We start from the raw sequence: 15887 nt of genomic DNA on the forward strand, positions 1-15887 counted from the left end.
CATTCGCAGCAGCAGAGACCCGTCAGTGCCGTTCAACAGATCTATAAGGTTTCGAATGTCAATTTAGTGGGAAAGAATCTAGATTTGGTTTCTCTTCTGTACAGCTACACAGGCAGCCCTCTCCTCAGAGCCTGCTTCTGAGAAGGATGCAGGCAAGGCTGGCGGAAAGGGTCAAGGCCACTTGGACGTAACCCATCTTGAAGTCAGAGGCTCCGTTGACGTTGCAGAGGTCGGTGGAACAGCAGGAGACATTCCTTCTTCCCACCTTGAAGTCGCTGAAGTAAGGATCACAGGACGCGGTACATTCCTTCGAGATGACGTTGAAAAGGCCCACGACACCTGGGAAGAAGATCGGGAGCAACAGCAGCAAGAATGTTATTGGCACAAAAATGGAAGCAAGAAGAATTACCGAACGAAAGAAGAATGGCAAATGAAATGAATGGACGATGTAGAATTAGATAAATTAAGAGGGAGGATTCGAAACATGCGGGACCAGAGATTCATAGGTGTTATGTACTGAGTTGAATAGGATCCAAAATGCAGCAGTCTGATTGGTCCTAGAACAATAGGATCCAAAATGCAGCAGTCTGATTGGTCCTAGAACAATAGGATCCAAAATGCAGCAGTCTGATTGGTCCTAGAACAATAGGATCCAAAATGCAGCAGTCTGATTTGTCCTAGAACAATAGGATCCAGAATGCAGCAGTCTGATTGGTCCTAGAACAATAGGATCCAAAATGCAGCAGTCTGATTGGTCCTAGAACAATAGAATCCAGAATGCAGCAGTCTGATTGGTCCTAGAACAATAGAATCCAGAATGCAGCAGTCCGATTGGTCCTAGAACAATAGGATTCAGAATGCAGCAGCCTGATTGGTCCTAGAAAAATAGGATTCAGAATGCAGCAGTCTGATTGGTCCTAGAAAAATAGAATCAAGAATGCAGCAGTCCGATTGGTCCTAGAACAATAGGATTCAGAATGTAGCAGTCTGATTGGTCCTAGAACAATAGAATCCAGAATGCAGCAGTCCGATTGGTCCTAGAAAAATAGGATTCAGAATGTAGCAGTCTGATTGGTCCTAGAAAAATAGAATCAAGAATGCAGCAGTCCGATTGGTCCTAGAAAAATAGGATTCAGAATGCAGCAGTCCGATTGGTCCTAGAACAATAGGATTCAGAATGCAGCAGCCTGATTGGTCCTAGAAAAATAGGATTCAGAATACAGCAGTCTGATTGGTCCTAGAAAAATAGAATCAAGAATGCAGCAGTCCGATTAGTCCTAGAACAATAGGATTCAGAATGTAGCAGTCTGATTGGTCCTAGAACAATAGAATCCAGAATGCAGCAGTCTGATTGGTCCTAGAACAATAGAATCCAGAATGCAGCAGTCCGATTGGTCCTAGAACAATAGGATTCAGAATGTAGCAGTCTGATTGGTCCTAGAACAATAGAATCCAGAATGCAGCAGTCTGATTGGTCCTAGAACAATAGAATCCAGAATGCAGCAGTCCGATTGGTCCTAGAACAATAGGATTCAGAATGTAGCAGTCTGATTGGTCCTAGAACAATAGAATCCAGAATGCAGCAGTCCGATTGGTCCTAGAAAAATAGGATTCAGAATGCAGCAGTCTGATTGGTCCTAGAATAGGATTCAGAATGCAGCAGCCTGATTGGTCCTAGAAAAATAGGATTCAGAATGCAGCAGTCTGATTGGTCCTAGAATAGGATTCAGAATGCAGCAGTCTGATTGGTCCACAGGCGCCACCCAATCCGGCTCCAGGTGGAAGTGAATCCACAACCTGATTGGCCTATAGGTGAGTCTCGGAATTAGCCAATCACGTGGGGCCCATTGTGTAAATAATGTATATAAAGCAGATATTCTGGGGGAACTTCCATTCCTCCTCACCACTATGAGCTGAATAAAGAGCATGAAATCCACTCTCGACTCCGAGTATATTTCAATAGAGGACTGGAGTAAATACTTGAACTATTTGAAAAGCAGTTGTGATAAACAGATTACGCTAGTAGGACTGCAAGAAGTTCTGTAAGGAGGACTTTGTGAAATATTGCAAGGAAGACTTTGAAGAGAATGATTAGTTAAGGAGAATTTAAAGTGATAGAGAAATTCAGAAATGCAGAACAAGTGATAATTAATGGAAAATCTTCAGAGGTTGTTGACGGAAGTCTAAAATACTGTATAAGATAAGAAGTTATGTTAACTGGTTGTTGGAATTTATATGTTAAAAAATAAATAAAAATAAAAATAATAAAAATAATAATAAATCCTGTTCTCACCAAACAGTGGGAAACCTGCAAGCATAGGGTTGCCATAGTCCAAAAAGTAAAAAAAAGGACACCCCAAAATCACCTGATTATTTTTTTTTTAGGAAATCCCAAAAATGTTGAACTTTTTTTTAATACATTTTTTTAAACATATCATTTCCAACAGTTATTTAAGCCAGCGTACAGCTTCCAGGTCATGTGGCCAGCATGACTAAGCTGCTTCTGTTGAACCAGAGCAGCACACGGAAATGCTGTTTACCTTCCTGCCGGAGCGGTACCTGTTTATCTACTTGCACTCTGACATGCTTTCGAACTGCTAGGTTGGCAGGAGCAGGGAACGAGCAACAGGAGCTCACCCCGTTGCGGGGATTCGAACCACTGACCTTCTGATCGGCAAGTCCTAGGCTCAGTGGTTTAGACCCCAGCGCCACCCGTGTCTATATATATATATATATAGTTGCGAAAATAAGAATAGCGAAAATCAAAGGACACAGAGAAAGAATTGCCTTTCTTGCCGCTTTTGTATTAAAAAGGGGGCATAAAGGTTTATTTTGAAAGCAGGATTTTTAAAAAGTTTGGTTTCAATTTTTGAGGAATTGAGGAAGGAATAACAAACCCAACAGAAGAAGAAGGGCACCTAAGAAATGGTCTTACCAATGACATCTGTTTTGCATACTTGTCCAGTTCCATCACAGTTTTGCTGTCCTTTGCAGTTATTATTGTTGACCTGGGTGTTGCAGGTGTAACACTTCAGTGAACCAGCTATAAAAGAGGGAAGCGGTTTAATGGGGGGGGGGGGGGACAAAGTGAAGAAGCTACACTTTGGAAATTCCTGCCTATTAATAGCAAAAACAAACCCCTGTGTTGCAATAAGAACCTTGAATCTTGAATTTTATTATTTCGGTCACAGACCAGTTCCAGTCCACATATAATATCAAGGAAGTCTTCAAACACGATAGACATATATTTGAATTTGCAATCAGGTATAACAGGGACAATACAGATATAGTAACGGTCAAAAAATGTATAAATTAAAACTTAGTCACTAACATATAACCTAAAATTATCATTTAAAATCTTAATCATTATGATAGCGCAGCTTGTTCCCTAAGCTTTATGGCAATCACACAGAATTTGGCTACCCTTAACGTGATCTCAGGATCCTTGTCCTCTACCAGGGATTTTAGACACTGAAGTTTGGATTCATTTGGAGATTTTTGCATGAGAGACAGTTTCTACCTCCATCAAGCTGCAGGGGCAGACTCGTTCCGCATACGGTTTACCCTCAAATCTGCCCTGCAATAAGGCAGATGGCAGCACGTTGAATCTAGCGAGGGTAAATGACCGTCTGTATTTAGGTATTTGTAATTTTGACAAGAACCAATCACAACAATACAAACACAACATGTAGGCTAATAGTTAGTTGAGAGTATATAATTGAATAATGATATCATTCAAATTATAGGAATAAGCCAGTCAGAGTTCATATGCACAATATAACAGAGTGGTAGCGAGGACCGCCAAGCTGTGTAGTCAAAACAGATGTCTAAGGACAATCTCACAATAGTCTTTCGAAAGTTTCCAAAGTCTCTCAAGGGTCTTTCAACAGTTTCAGCGGAAGACGTCTCAAAAGCCTCAAAAGGACAGTGTCTCCGGAATGATACTGCTGTTTCGTAATAGTCTTTGTCAGCTGATATTTTTCAACAGAATATGTAAGTAAGATTCATGCTAGGGATCTGTGCTCACTAATAATACCAGGCAAGTGCCTTCACTGTACTCTTTTTGAAACCTGTTAAAAACTTTTTTTGTTTAGGCAAGTCCAGTGCTTAAAAAAAAAAAAGTTTAGGGGTACTCCCCTTTTCCAACTCATATTGAAAATTTAATGAGGCCAAAGTTAGATTCACAAAATGTTTAGGGGTATGCGTACCCTGCGTTCATCCCAGAAAAGAAAAGCACTGGGCAAGTCTACCAGAGGTTTAGGAAACTGGTGCAAGTTTTAAGCTGTTTCCCCCTCTATTGTTATGTTCACTTTTCAAAAGTCTTCAATTACTGTTGTCAATTTTTCTTAATGATTGTTTTATCCCCCTTTTTTTGTAAACTGTTTTAAGGTTACGGGCCATCAAAATCAGACCGCTGTCAGTTTCCATATCTAATATGTTGGAGAGAGTTCAAGAACAATCTTACATCCTCCCTGGAACCTTAGTATTTATTAATTGATACATAGCCTATCAGTGTTCCCAGTGCTTTGCATGAGTACAAGAGGATAGGAGCGTCCCTTGACAATCTTATAATCAAAAAATAAACCAGGGGAAATGACACAGTTAAGGGGAAGCAGGGGTAAATCAGTCAACAAGTTCTTTGACTCGGCTCCTGTGTGTTAGGGCACTGGACGTCTCTGCCAAAATATGCACATTTCACAATGCAATTTTAAACCTAGCGCACATAGGTTTTCAAACCAATTTCCCCCAGTAGATTGACTGTCTGAATATCACTTCCCTCTATACTATGTTTGCACTAGATCGTTGTCATGCTGTAATGACAGTCTGAGCCACCAGGAGGGGCAAGAGGCACAAGGCCTGAGCTGAGACTTAGAAGCAGGCTCTTGCAAGGATATACCTCAGAGCTTGAATGGGTCACCTCGGGAGGAAGAAGAGGTGCGGCCGTGACCAGCTAGAAGGGGGGCTCTCCTCCCTCTCTTTCTGCTGGTGCTGAGGAAGGCTTGTGGGTGTGTGGGTGTGTGTGTGTGTGTGTGTGTGTGTGTGTGAGAGAGAGAGAGAGAGACTGCAGACATCATTGTCCTTTGGGGAAAACTCTGGGTGGGAGAGAGGGTGGCCAGGGGGTGAGGCTGGGGAAGATATCAGAACCCTTTGTGGGTTCAGAAGTTGAGGAGAAGAGATACAATTGTCATTTTTGAGCTGTTGGTGAGAAATAGGGAGGCCTGGGGTGGGGAGATATTGTGGCACTCAGAGCAAGCAGGATAGCCCAAATTCCTGTATATATCCATTTTTATGCACACCTTGCCCTAGTCTGGTTTTTTTTTTTTAAACGTATCGTTTGGCTGGAAAACTGCATTTCTCCAGATTTTGAAGGATGGCTCTATTCCCATCCACAGATTGTTTCAGAAACTGCAAATTAGTTAGGTTCTCCTTTCAACGTGAACCGGATTGAATTCTTACCCCATCTCTGGTGCCAAGTATCTAACGCAGTAATTTCAAACGACAGTATCTGGCATGCCAAATATAAAAAACCGTAACATGCTAAATTCCATTGCACGCCAACGATAAAACTCTGGCAAATATTGACATTTGAGGCATTTGTAAAATTCCCATCTTGAAGGTTTGACTAAGAGTCAAAGTTTCAGAGAATGCTTGGGGAATCTTAACAGGAAATAACCCTAATAAGGGCTGTGGAGCAAACTCGTTTAAGTTATGTTTTGGAGGTCTTTAACTTCCAAGTGCCAGAGACCAGAGTTTCAATCCTTACTTGGGCATTGTGAAACTCACTGGGTGACCTGGGGTTCCAGTCCGTGTCTCCCAACCCAAATCACTTCACAGAGTTGCTGTGGGCATTAAATGGGGAGGTTGAGAACCATTTTTGCCACTTTGATCTCCTTGGAGAACAAAAAAGATGGGATATAAATGCAATGCAATTGATTGATGAATTGCTCAATCCGTTTATTTATTGCACTTATATCCCACCTTTTCCTCCAAGGAGTTCGAGGTGGTGCACATGGTTCTCCCGCTCCTTATTTAATCTCCGCAACAACCCTGTGAGGTAGGTTAGTCCGAGAGGCAGTGACCAGCCCAAGGTCACCCACTGAGCTTCATGGCAGAGTGAGGATTTGAACCCTGGTCTCCCAGGTGAGAGCTGGACCATAAAGAAGGCTGATCACCGAAGAATTGATGCTTTTGAATTCTGGTGCTGGAGGAGACTCTTGAGAGTCCCATGGGCTGCAAGAAGATCAAACCGATCCATTCTGAAGGAAATCGGCCCTGAGTGCTCACTGGAAGGACAGATCCTGAAGCTGAGGCTCCAATACTTTGGCCACCTCATGAGAAGAGAAGACTCCCTGGGAAAGACCCTGATGGTGGGAAAGATGGAGGGCACAAGGAGAAGGGGACGACAGAGGACGAGATGGTGGGACAGTGTTCTCGAAGCTATCAGCATGAGTTTGACCAAACTGCGGGAGGCAGTGGAAGACAGGAGGGCCTGGCGTGCTCTGGTCCAGGGGGTCACGAAAAGTCGGACATGACTAAATGACTAAACAACAACAACTCCCAGGTCCTAGTCTGAAGCTTTAACCACTCCACTCCACTGGCTCTCGTTGGCTTATGAAGGATGAATTAAGGTTTTGATAGCTCACAGAGCTGAGTTTCCTAGATGAAATACGCTCAGAATGAAGAAAAACCAATTGAAAGACTTACTCGGCTGCATGAAGAAGCTTCCAGCCACCACGAAGATCAGAAGGGCCTTCATCGCTGGTGGATGTCTTCGTCGCGCGGGGAATGGAACATCCTCACTTCTTGGGGCTGCTTTATATACTCTGAAAAGTAACTGTTGGCCCACATGAGACTGGGAGGGTGATGTCCAGCTTCTGGCAGGACCAATGGGGCTTCTTCTCACCAGGAATGTGAGGCATCACCAATCCTTCTCTCCAAACAGGAGTTCCCCTGCCTGCCCTTGCAGTGCCCTTAGGCAACTCAGTGCACAGCAGTGGAACTAAGCAGATGAAGAATGAGGTGGGCATAGGGTGTGGTGGGTATTTTTTGGGGCAAATGGTCCCTTCCCTCCTTGATCAGGGCGGGTGAGATTTCTCCTGCTCACATGTCTAAGCGATGACGCTTTATCCACCCAGACCTGCATACCTTGGTCTGTTGGCTTTCATAGATGCCAATTATGAGCCGCCGAATTCAATCTGGGCTTAGGGCTGGAGGATGCCTGAGGGCATCTAAGTCAGAACAGGTTAACCTTTATCTATACCTGAAAGCTATTTCCACACCTTAAGACACCTTAAAGCAATGCAAAGTCCACAGGCCTTGCTGCTAACATGCTGCCATCAGGAGTTGGTATCCAAAGGAGACAGAGGAAGAACTGGTTGGACCCAAGAGGAGGATTGCATACAGTCATAGGACGGTAGAGTTGAAAGGGGCTCCAGGGGTCATCTAGTCCAACCCCCTGCAATGCCCAGCTGAAGACTCCCTGCCACAAACTACGTGGAATCATGGCATGTTTGCCACGACGCCACACACACTGAAAAAGCCACAGGATTTGAGCCAGGGGTCAGCTGCTGCAGAATGGCCGTTTCAGACTTTCTTTTTCTCCTTTAAAGAAATAAAGTTTATAGCAGGGGTACCTTGGTTGTCTAATGTCTCGGAAGCCAAACGTTTCGGTTTTCAAATGCCGAAAACCCGGAAGTAAATGCTTCTGTTTTCCAACGTGCCCCGGAAGTCGAACGGCTGAAGTCCCCCCCCCCCCCCAATTTCTCCACTGAATTTGCAGACCGCCTTTTGTGCCTCGGTTTTTGAACATTTCAGAAGTCGAAGGGTATTCCGGAATGGATTATGTTCAAAAACTGAGGTACCACTGTACTTGAGGAAAGGAGCAACTGTGGAGATATTTAATGGAGGGGTTTGGTAAAACTTTATGATGAAGTTGCTTTTCCCCCGATCTGGTGGAACGCTCTGCCACAAGAGACTAGGGCCCTGTGGGACTTGACATCTTTCCGCAGGGCCTGCAAGACAGAGCTGTTCCATCAGGCCTTTGGCCAAGGCACAGCCTGACCCCCTCCTTTGGTAATTCTTCACAGAACTCTAGCCCAATGGTTGCCATCAATTTGATTTGTACTGATTTTATAATGAATTGATTTTAGAATGCTGTATTACTTTTATTGCTGTTAGCCGTTCTGAGCCCGGCTTTGGTTGGGGAGGGCGGGTTATAAATAAAAAAATATTATTATTATTAAGGTTGGGGAAATATGGTTGGAAGTGTGTTGGAATCTTAGAAACAAAGAGTGCATGGTTCAACTATGGAACTCGCTCCCGCAGGCGGCAGAAATCGCCACCAACTTATACGGCTTTAAAAGACAAATTAAAAGATAGCGATGGGCTATCAAAGGCTGCTAGTTGTGATGGCTAGCATGCTCTGACTTCCACAGTCGAAGGAAGCAATGCTTGTGGATCCCGGTTGCTGTAAATCAAAGGAAGATAGAGGGCGTTTGTGCTTGAATCTTGCTTGTGGGTTTTCCAATAGAGGCATCTGTTTGGCCCCTGCAAGAACAGGAGGCTGGACTAGATGGGCCATGGGCCTGATCCAGCAAGCTCTTTTATGTTCTTAAGCAATGCTCTATAACAACATAAGAGCTGCCTGTAGAGGTGAAACCAAGGGTTCCTTCAGGGCACCGTCCTAACCTTTCCCTGCTTAGCAGCAAGACCTGCTTGTTCTAGCTCTACATAGTCTGGCATAAGGTTCTTGTTGTTGTTAATTGCTCTGTTACTCTAGCATTGACAGTGCAATTCTATGCAGGTCTACTCACATTTCCGAGCACAATTCAAAGTGTTGGTGCTGACCTTTAAAGCCCTAAATGGCCTCAGTCCAGTATACCTGAAGGAGCGTCTCCACCCCCATTGTTCTGCCTGGACACTGAGGTCCACCACCGAGGGCCTTCTGGCGGTTCCCTCCCTGCAAAGCTACAGGGAACCAGGCAGAGGGCCTTTCTCGGTGGTGGCACCCACCCTGTGGAACGCCCTCCCACCAGATGTCAAAGAGATAAACAACTATCTGACTTTTAGAAGACATCTGAAGGCGGACCTGTTTAGGGAAGTTTTTCATGTTTGATTGTGCTTTTAATATTCTGTTGGGAGCCGCCCAGAGTGGCTGGGGAGACCCAGCCAGCTGGGCAGGGTACAAATAATAAATTATTATTATTATTATTATTATTATTATTATTATTATTATTACCATAGAACTGAATGAGTGTTGCAAATTTGTCGAGCAAATTACGTGAAATGAGTGAAATTATGCGCATTCGCTCAATTTGTATGTGTTACGGAGATCCGTTTTTTTTTCTTACTGCCAAATTTGGGTCTCCCTTGGTGAAGGATTTTGACGACGTTCTAAGCTCATAGCTGTAAACACCACTTTGGCTTTTGAGAACACAGAGTCCATATTTATGCAATGCAAACAATAATACAGTGGTACCTCGGGTTACATATGCTTCAGGTTACATACGCTTCAGGTTACAGACTCCGCTAACCCAGAAATAGTGCTTCAGGTTAAGAACTTTGCTTCAGGATGAGAACAGAAATCGTGCTCTGGTGGCGCGGTGGCAACAGGAGGCCCCATTAGCTAAAGTGGTGCTTCAGGTTAAGAACAGTTTCAGGTTAAGAACGGACCTCTGGAACGAATTAAGTACTTAACCTGAGGTACCACTGTAGAGGCAGTAATAGTCCTTCTGTTTCAGCTGCTCTTGTGTGTGGCAGACCTGTGTGGATGAGCTATCATCACCAACAGCATCAATTGCCATAGTCTATTTCAAATCTCATTATGTTTTGCAACAGAGCCCTGTAAATTTGGCAACGTTGCGCCCATTTTACAGATGGAAGGCTGAGCCTTGTGTGGTAAGATCTGAACCGGGGGCTTCCTGAACTCACACCCAGACCTGGAGGTTGCTGCAGCTGCCTGTAACGCAGAACAGCAACGCAGAGAGAACAGGAAAGCAAGTTTTACTATACTGCCCCTTATACTATCCTCCTTTAGTGAGCCAGAGAAGGTTTGTTTTTTTGGCCCTGATCCTTGAACTGGAGAGACAAGGGATTCAACCACAGACCATCCTCATGGAGAAGCAGGGACTCTACCACTGAACTACGGCCGAATCCAGCCAACTTACTGGGCACACATTGGATGACTTGTCTGTCTTGCAAAGGAGGGTCCTTCTTGGGCTCTGAGTCCTATTGGTTCAGCAGCCTGCTAGGATTTGACATCAGCGCTGGGTGAAGTGTCATAAATACTTGCTACCTGGATCATCAGGCAGCCAGGGCACAGGTGCTGCCCGGTTAGCCTGGTTCACTTTTCACTGTGTGCAAGAGTGTGAATCTATGACAACATCGACACTGAGTCACCCCCAATTCCATAGTTATTTGTTTGGCCCGGTATTAAATTTCTCTGCTTTTCTCAAAAAAGAAAAGAAAAAAAGAATTAAGCAGCAGAGCAGTATTCAAAATGAGATATATTTTCCTGTCTCTGTGGAGAAGTTTCACTGCTTCAGTCACTTCCGCCTTAGGAGGAGGTGGGGTTGTGGGCTTCATGGCCCCTCCATGCGCACGGTGGGTGGAGGCCAGCCCCGCGCGATTGGGGGAATTCCCGGATGCATCACCCCCTGGCTGGCCAATCAGCTGGCTCTGGGGGCGTGGCCTGCCCTATTTAAAGCAGGATGCGGCCGGGGATCTCCCTCTTTGCCGCCCGCCAGCTGTTCCTGTTTTCCCCACCCTCCCACCCTATAAGGTTTTCGTTCCTTGACCTTGCCATGGACCTCAGTCGGTTGCCGTTGAGGGGCCTGCTAGGAATTTTCCCACTTGGCAAATTGGCACCAGCCACAGTTTTTGCCTACCTCGTGGCAAATCATTACAACTTTCTTGGTATTGGCGGTTAGGCATTGGTATTGCTCTGTAGATGGAAGAGGGGAGGAAGCGCCATCACCTGCCCCGCATATTGAAGGGTAGTCCGTTAAAGGATTCTGAGGGGCGTGGCCCTGTCCGAAGCCTAGGGAGCTGAGGGCCTAAGGCACGCCCCCTAGCGGTGACCCCGGGGGAGTTCCTAGTGATGTGCATCAGCAGGACTCCCCCTACTGGTGGTTAACCCTTCCCGGACTTCCCGGACGGGCTGGAGTCGGATATAGTCGGTTAGGACCAATGCCTAAGCCAGTACTGCTCATCACCTGTAACCAATAAAGTTGTGGCCTTTTTTCGCCCATTAACCTTAATAATTTTGTCATGTGTCATTATTTCCACCTTGGGGGTGTCGGGAACTCACCACACAAAAGATGGGGTGGGAGCTATTGCTATATCTATTTTCTTTACTTAATCTGTTGGAGGTCCTGTTTGTTTGTGTTATGTACTGAAGTTCTCACCCTGGGCCAGCAGGGGGATACTGTAGATAGTTATGAAAATAAGGGATCGAAAGTGACGTTCAGTGATTGGATAGTTTTAGAAAATTGTTACAGTTACGTTGTACTGGAGCTCTATATAAGCAGGCTGACTGAACCCTTCAGTTCAGTTCTGTCCTGGCCTGTGAATAAACAAGAGCTGTTTGAAGAATCGCTGTGTCGTCTGATATGTTCACCCACAACTTAACAGTTTGACTAGGCTATTTGAATAAATTGGATATTCTAACTTGTTTAGTTTAGTTTAGGTTTTTTTTTAGCTTAGTTTTATTGATGGAGTTGTCTTGTTTTTGTCTCACTTTTTCTTAGCTCTTGTTCCTCAAGACTCTTAGGAGTATCCATTTGGTTCTCTCTTTTTGAATTTTAAAAAATGGATTCTGTAATTCTGGCATATTCTGAATTCAGAAAGGGGCAAGCCAAATGGTCAAAGCATTTTCCTCCATGTGGAAAGGTTGTAGCACTTGTGAGTTCCTAGTTCAGAAAAAATATGAGGAAGAAATGACATGACAGAAGTCTATAAAAGTGACATGAAAGATGTCTTTAAAACTTTGCATGGCTAAGCTGTGGCTGTAGAGACCAATACGAAAGAGACACTTTGACTTTCAGCAGTATGACTCAGTGGCGTAGCGTGGGGGGTGCAGGGGGGGCCGGCCGCACCGGGCGCAACATCTGGGGGGGGCGCGCTCGCACTCGCAGCTCTCTGCCCCTACCTGGCTCACTCACTCTCTCTCACTGCAGTGCTGGCTGTGCGAATCCGATCCGAGCCACTGGGTCGCCGCCCACTGTGGAGGGGGTGGGTGCCAGGCGTGCGATGCGGAGAGAGAGCGAGGGACTATCTGGGGGAGGGACAGTGCAGCGGCCACCCAGCGCAGCGCTGAGCGCGGGAGAGAACCACACCAGCCCAGCCCAGGCAGCAGCAAGAAGAAGCTGGCAGCGGCGGCAGGTTAGGGGTTAGGGGGCGCAAATTACTTGCCTTGCCCCGGGTTAGGGGGCGCAAATTACTTGCCTTGCCCCGGGTGCTGACAACCCACGCTACGCCGCTGGTATGACTGTACCCTCAAAGGTGCTCTCCTCTCCCGCCTCCTGAGACAGACGGGTGCCAACAACATTGTTTAATTCCTATGCTGCTTCGTTGCTTTCTATACAGCTTAATCTATTAAAAATATTTCTAAGCGGTGTGAAAAAAACTGAAGCGTCCGCAGACGACTTAAACAAAATACCACAAAAACCGCAGTTACATATAAAAATGTTACTTTAGAAGTGGTGGAGATTCATTGAAGCTGAACGCTGAGAGAAAAAGAAAGGACTTCTTCACACAGCGCAGAGTTAAACTGTGGAACTTGCTGCCACAGGAGGCAGTAGTACGACTCATACGTTGGCGACTAATATACACACAATAATTACCAAAATAATTATACATTCTTTATCAATCTTCTGAGAAAAATACAAAAGCTTGTGCAAAGCCACAGAGACTTGTGAACTACCCAACCTAAGATGAACTTACAATGTCTGGTTTCAATGGGTTTTTCAAATGCTTAACTCCGTCTTTTGTTTTCTTTATCTTTTTAGGTAAGTTGATGAAGATAACAAAAGGTAAGTTCGGTGTTGTTCACAATACCAAGAGATGCTAGTGAAGTTGTAGATGGATGTTAAGGAAGTTGTAGACAGGGGGCCAGCGTTTTGCACCTGTTTGGCCCTGGCGGTCCAAGTTATCAAGGGACACACTTAAGCTTAAGCCAAGAAATAGTATTCTCTTTTCCCCCCAATAATTTTTTATTAGTTTTCATTAGTGCACATAGACTCGTTATACATTTATACATCCCACATATACCTTTAGCTCTGCCGAGCTTCGGACTTCCCTCCATCCCTTCGGTAAGTATCATATAGTTTTTACATCACGTATTCTATTAGCTACTGTTTTGTCTTATGCCGCTAGAGTTATTCTAACCTTGCCAGTGTCTTTAAAGTTTTACAATTTTCTCTTATATACACCAAATATTTACTCCAACTTTCAGCAAACTTCTTTTCATCCTGATCCCGTACTTTTCCTGACATTCTAGCCAGTTCTGCGTAATTCATCATTTTAACCTGCCATTCCATTATAGTGGGTATTGCATCTGTTTTCCAGTTCTGGGCCAACATAGTTCTTGCTGCTGTCATGGCATACAGAAAAAGATTTTTATCCTTCCTTTTAATTTCCTTCCCTGTCAATCCCAATAGAAAGGCTTCGGGTTTTTTAAAAAAGGTATACTTAAAGACTTTTTTAAGCTTATTGTATATAGATAGCCTTAGCAGCCCAACGGAGACTGGCCAAAGGTGAACATGAGGGCAGCAGCTTACTTACCTTAGCAGGTTGGTGACTAATATACACACAATAATTACCAATTTCTTGGCTTAAGCTTAAGAGACTGATTTGCTTAAGCCAAGAAATAGTATTCTCTATGAAATTGAATATCAATACATGCATCAAGGCTCTGAGATTAGATCACTGAAGAAGCCCGGAAAACTATCTTGGGGGTGTGCTACCTGCAAGCCCCAGTAAAAGGGCCCCATCTAGGGCGAACAGCGGCCTCTTGATTACTCGGACTGCCAGGGTGAAACAGGTGCAAAATGAGTCATTCAAATGTGACATGTGTCTCTAGTTTTCCCCCTGAACTGTCTCTGAGGTCCTGTGTCTATCAAGGCTGCAACTCTGAGGTTGGCTTTTGAGATTCCTCTGCCAGAATCTTCTCAAGGGCCTCCACCCTCGATACAAAACAATATAAACACCATCTGCTTGCTGTTCCAGAATGTTCAGTCTTCTCAGCTTCTGCCTGACATCAGCTCAGCAAGTTTCTATGGTGACAGCCCTAGCATTGTGTCCTCAGACCCAGCCATAGGGACAGAGGCTTCAACTGCTCTTATGTCTTTCTTCTTTGGTGATCCTTCATAGCCGAGTAAGATTGTCTTCCATAAACATGGTTTTAACACAGAGTCCGTAAGTGACTGTGGAGGCCAGTTCTGGATCCACACATCCTTCCACAGTGGGGACATTGGTTTCCGGGCGGGAGTTGATCATGGTGAAGGTTTGCCAAGCGTGCCTTCCTCTTAGCACGTTTCTTCCTTGCGTCCTGAGCTTGAGTGTCTTCAAAGCCCATGACACCTTTGGTAAAGGCTGTTCTCCAACTGGAGTGCTCGCACGCCAGTGTTTTCCAGTTGTCAGTGTTTATACTACATTTTTAAAGATTTGCCTTTTAAAGATTTGTCTTTGAACCTCTTTTGTTGACCACCAGCATTACGCTTTCCATTTTTAAGTTGGGAATAGAGTAGTTGCTTTGGAAGACGATCATCAGGCATCCAGACAACATGACCCGTCCAACGAAGTTGATGTTGAAGAATCATTGCTTCAACACTGGTGATCTTTGCTTGTTCCAGTACACTGCCATTAGTTCACCTGTCTTCCCAAGTGATGTGTAAAAATTTTCGGAGACACCATTGATGGAATCTTTCAAGGAGTTGGAGTTGGCGTTTATAAATGGTCCATGTTTCACAAGCATACAGTAAGGTTGGTAGTACAGTAGTTTTGTAAACAAGCATTTGGTTTCCCTGCAAGTGTCCCGGTCCTCAAACACTCTGCACTTCAGTCAGGAGAAAGCCGCACTCGCAGAGCTCAGGCGATGCTGGATTTCGGCATCAATGTTGGCCCTTATGGAAAGATACTTCAACTGCTTGTATGTATCCTATGCTGCCCTTGCTTTCTGGTACTCACTGACCCTATTTGGCTATTTGGGGAGAATCTGGGGATCCTGTTGTAAAGGTTTTTCCAATGTGGGCAAAAGGTGGTCTAGCTTCTCCCACCAGAACTGGTCGTTCAGAAGGTGAGCACTGTTGAGGAGGTCTGTTGAGGAAGTCTAACCAAATCCACTTGAATATTAAATGCAATACACACTATTAAGAACTCTTAAATTGAGAGAGAGAGAGAGAGGGGCACAAATGGAATTTATTACAACCGTAGAATTGTAGAATTGGAAGGGACCGTGAGGGAATCTTTTTGCCCAAAGTGGGGCTCAAACTCACAACCTTGAGATTATCATCATCATCATCATCATCATCATCACTTTTAATTTGTATACCATCTTTCTATCTTACAATATCCAAGGCGGTTTACAAGCTGAAGAAACAAAGAATGTACACCTTATAACAATCTAATGCAATACAAAAATGTGATAATTAAACATAACTTTAAAATAAGCAACCTACATCAAATAAAGTAACATTCAACAATCATTAGAATAGTATAGAATAATATTAAGTATCAGCATATAAAAATTGAACAGAAATCCACTCTTAACAATTACAGTCATACCTCTTGTTGCGTTTGCTTCAGGTTGCGCGTTTTCAGGTTGCGTCCCGTGGCGACCTGGAAGTACCGGAAAGGATTACTTCCGGGTTTCGCCGCTCGTGCATACG

General features: G+C 44.5%; 1 protein-coding gene across 1 annotated transcript; it reads right to left on the minus strand.

The window, feature by feature from the left end:
* Positions 1-44: 44 nt before the first annotated feature.
* Positions 45-10308, minus strand: PSCA (prostate stem cell antigen). The gene is made up of 4 exons (XM_081012918.1): positions 10167-10308; positions 6706-6835; positions 2936-3043; positions 45-339 (listed from the first exon to the last, which is right to left on the minus strand). The coding sequence occupies exons 2-4, from the start codon at positions 6755-6757 to the stop codon at positions 125-127; spliced, it is 375 nt and encodes a 124-aa protein (XP_080869044.1). The 5' UTR covers positions 6758-6835; positions 10167-10308; the 3' UTR covers positions 45-124.
* Positions 10309-15887: the final 5579 nt, after the last annotated feature.

This window comes from Podarcis pityusensis, assembly GCF_964106645.2.
Source record: "Podarcis pityusensis genome assembly, chromosome: 7".
In the NCBI taxonomy this organism is placed as follows: Eukaryota; Metazoa; Chordata; class Lepidosauria; order Squamata; family Lacertidae; genus Podarcis; species Podarcis pityusensis.

Excerpts from the sequence above, each read along its gene's own strand:
- PSCA (XM_081012918.1), bottom strand. The coding sequence starts at position 6,757 with ATGAAGGCCCTTCTGATCTTCGTGGTGGCTGGAAGCTTCTTCATGCAG. Across the intron at positions 3,044-6,705 it reads AAGCTTCTTCATGCAGCCGA|CTGGTTCACTGAAGTGTTAC; the intron begins GTAAGTCTTTCA and ends CCTCTTTTATAG. Across the intron at positions 340-2,935 it reads ATGCAAAACAGATGTCATTG|GTGTCGTGGGCCTTTTCAAC; the intron begins GTAAGACCATTT and ends TCTTCTTCCCAG.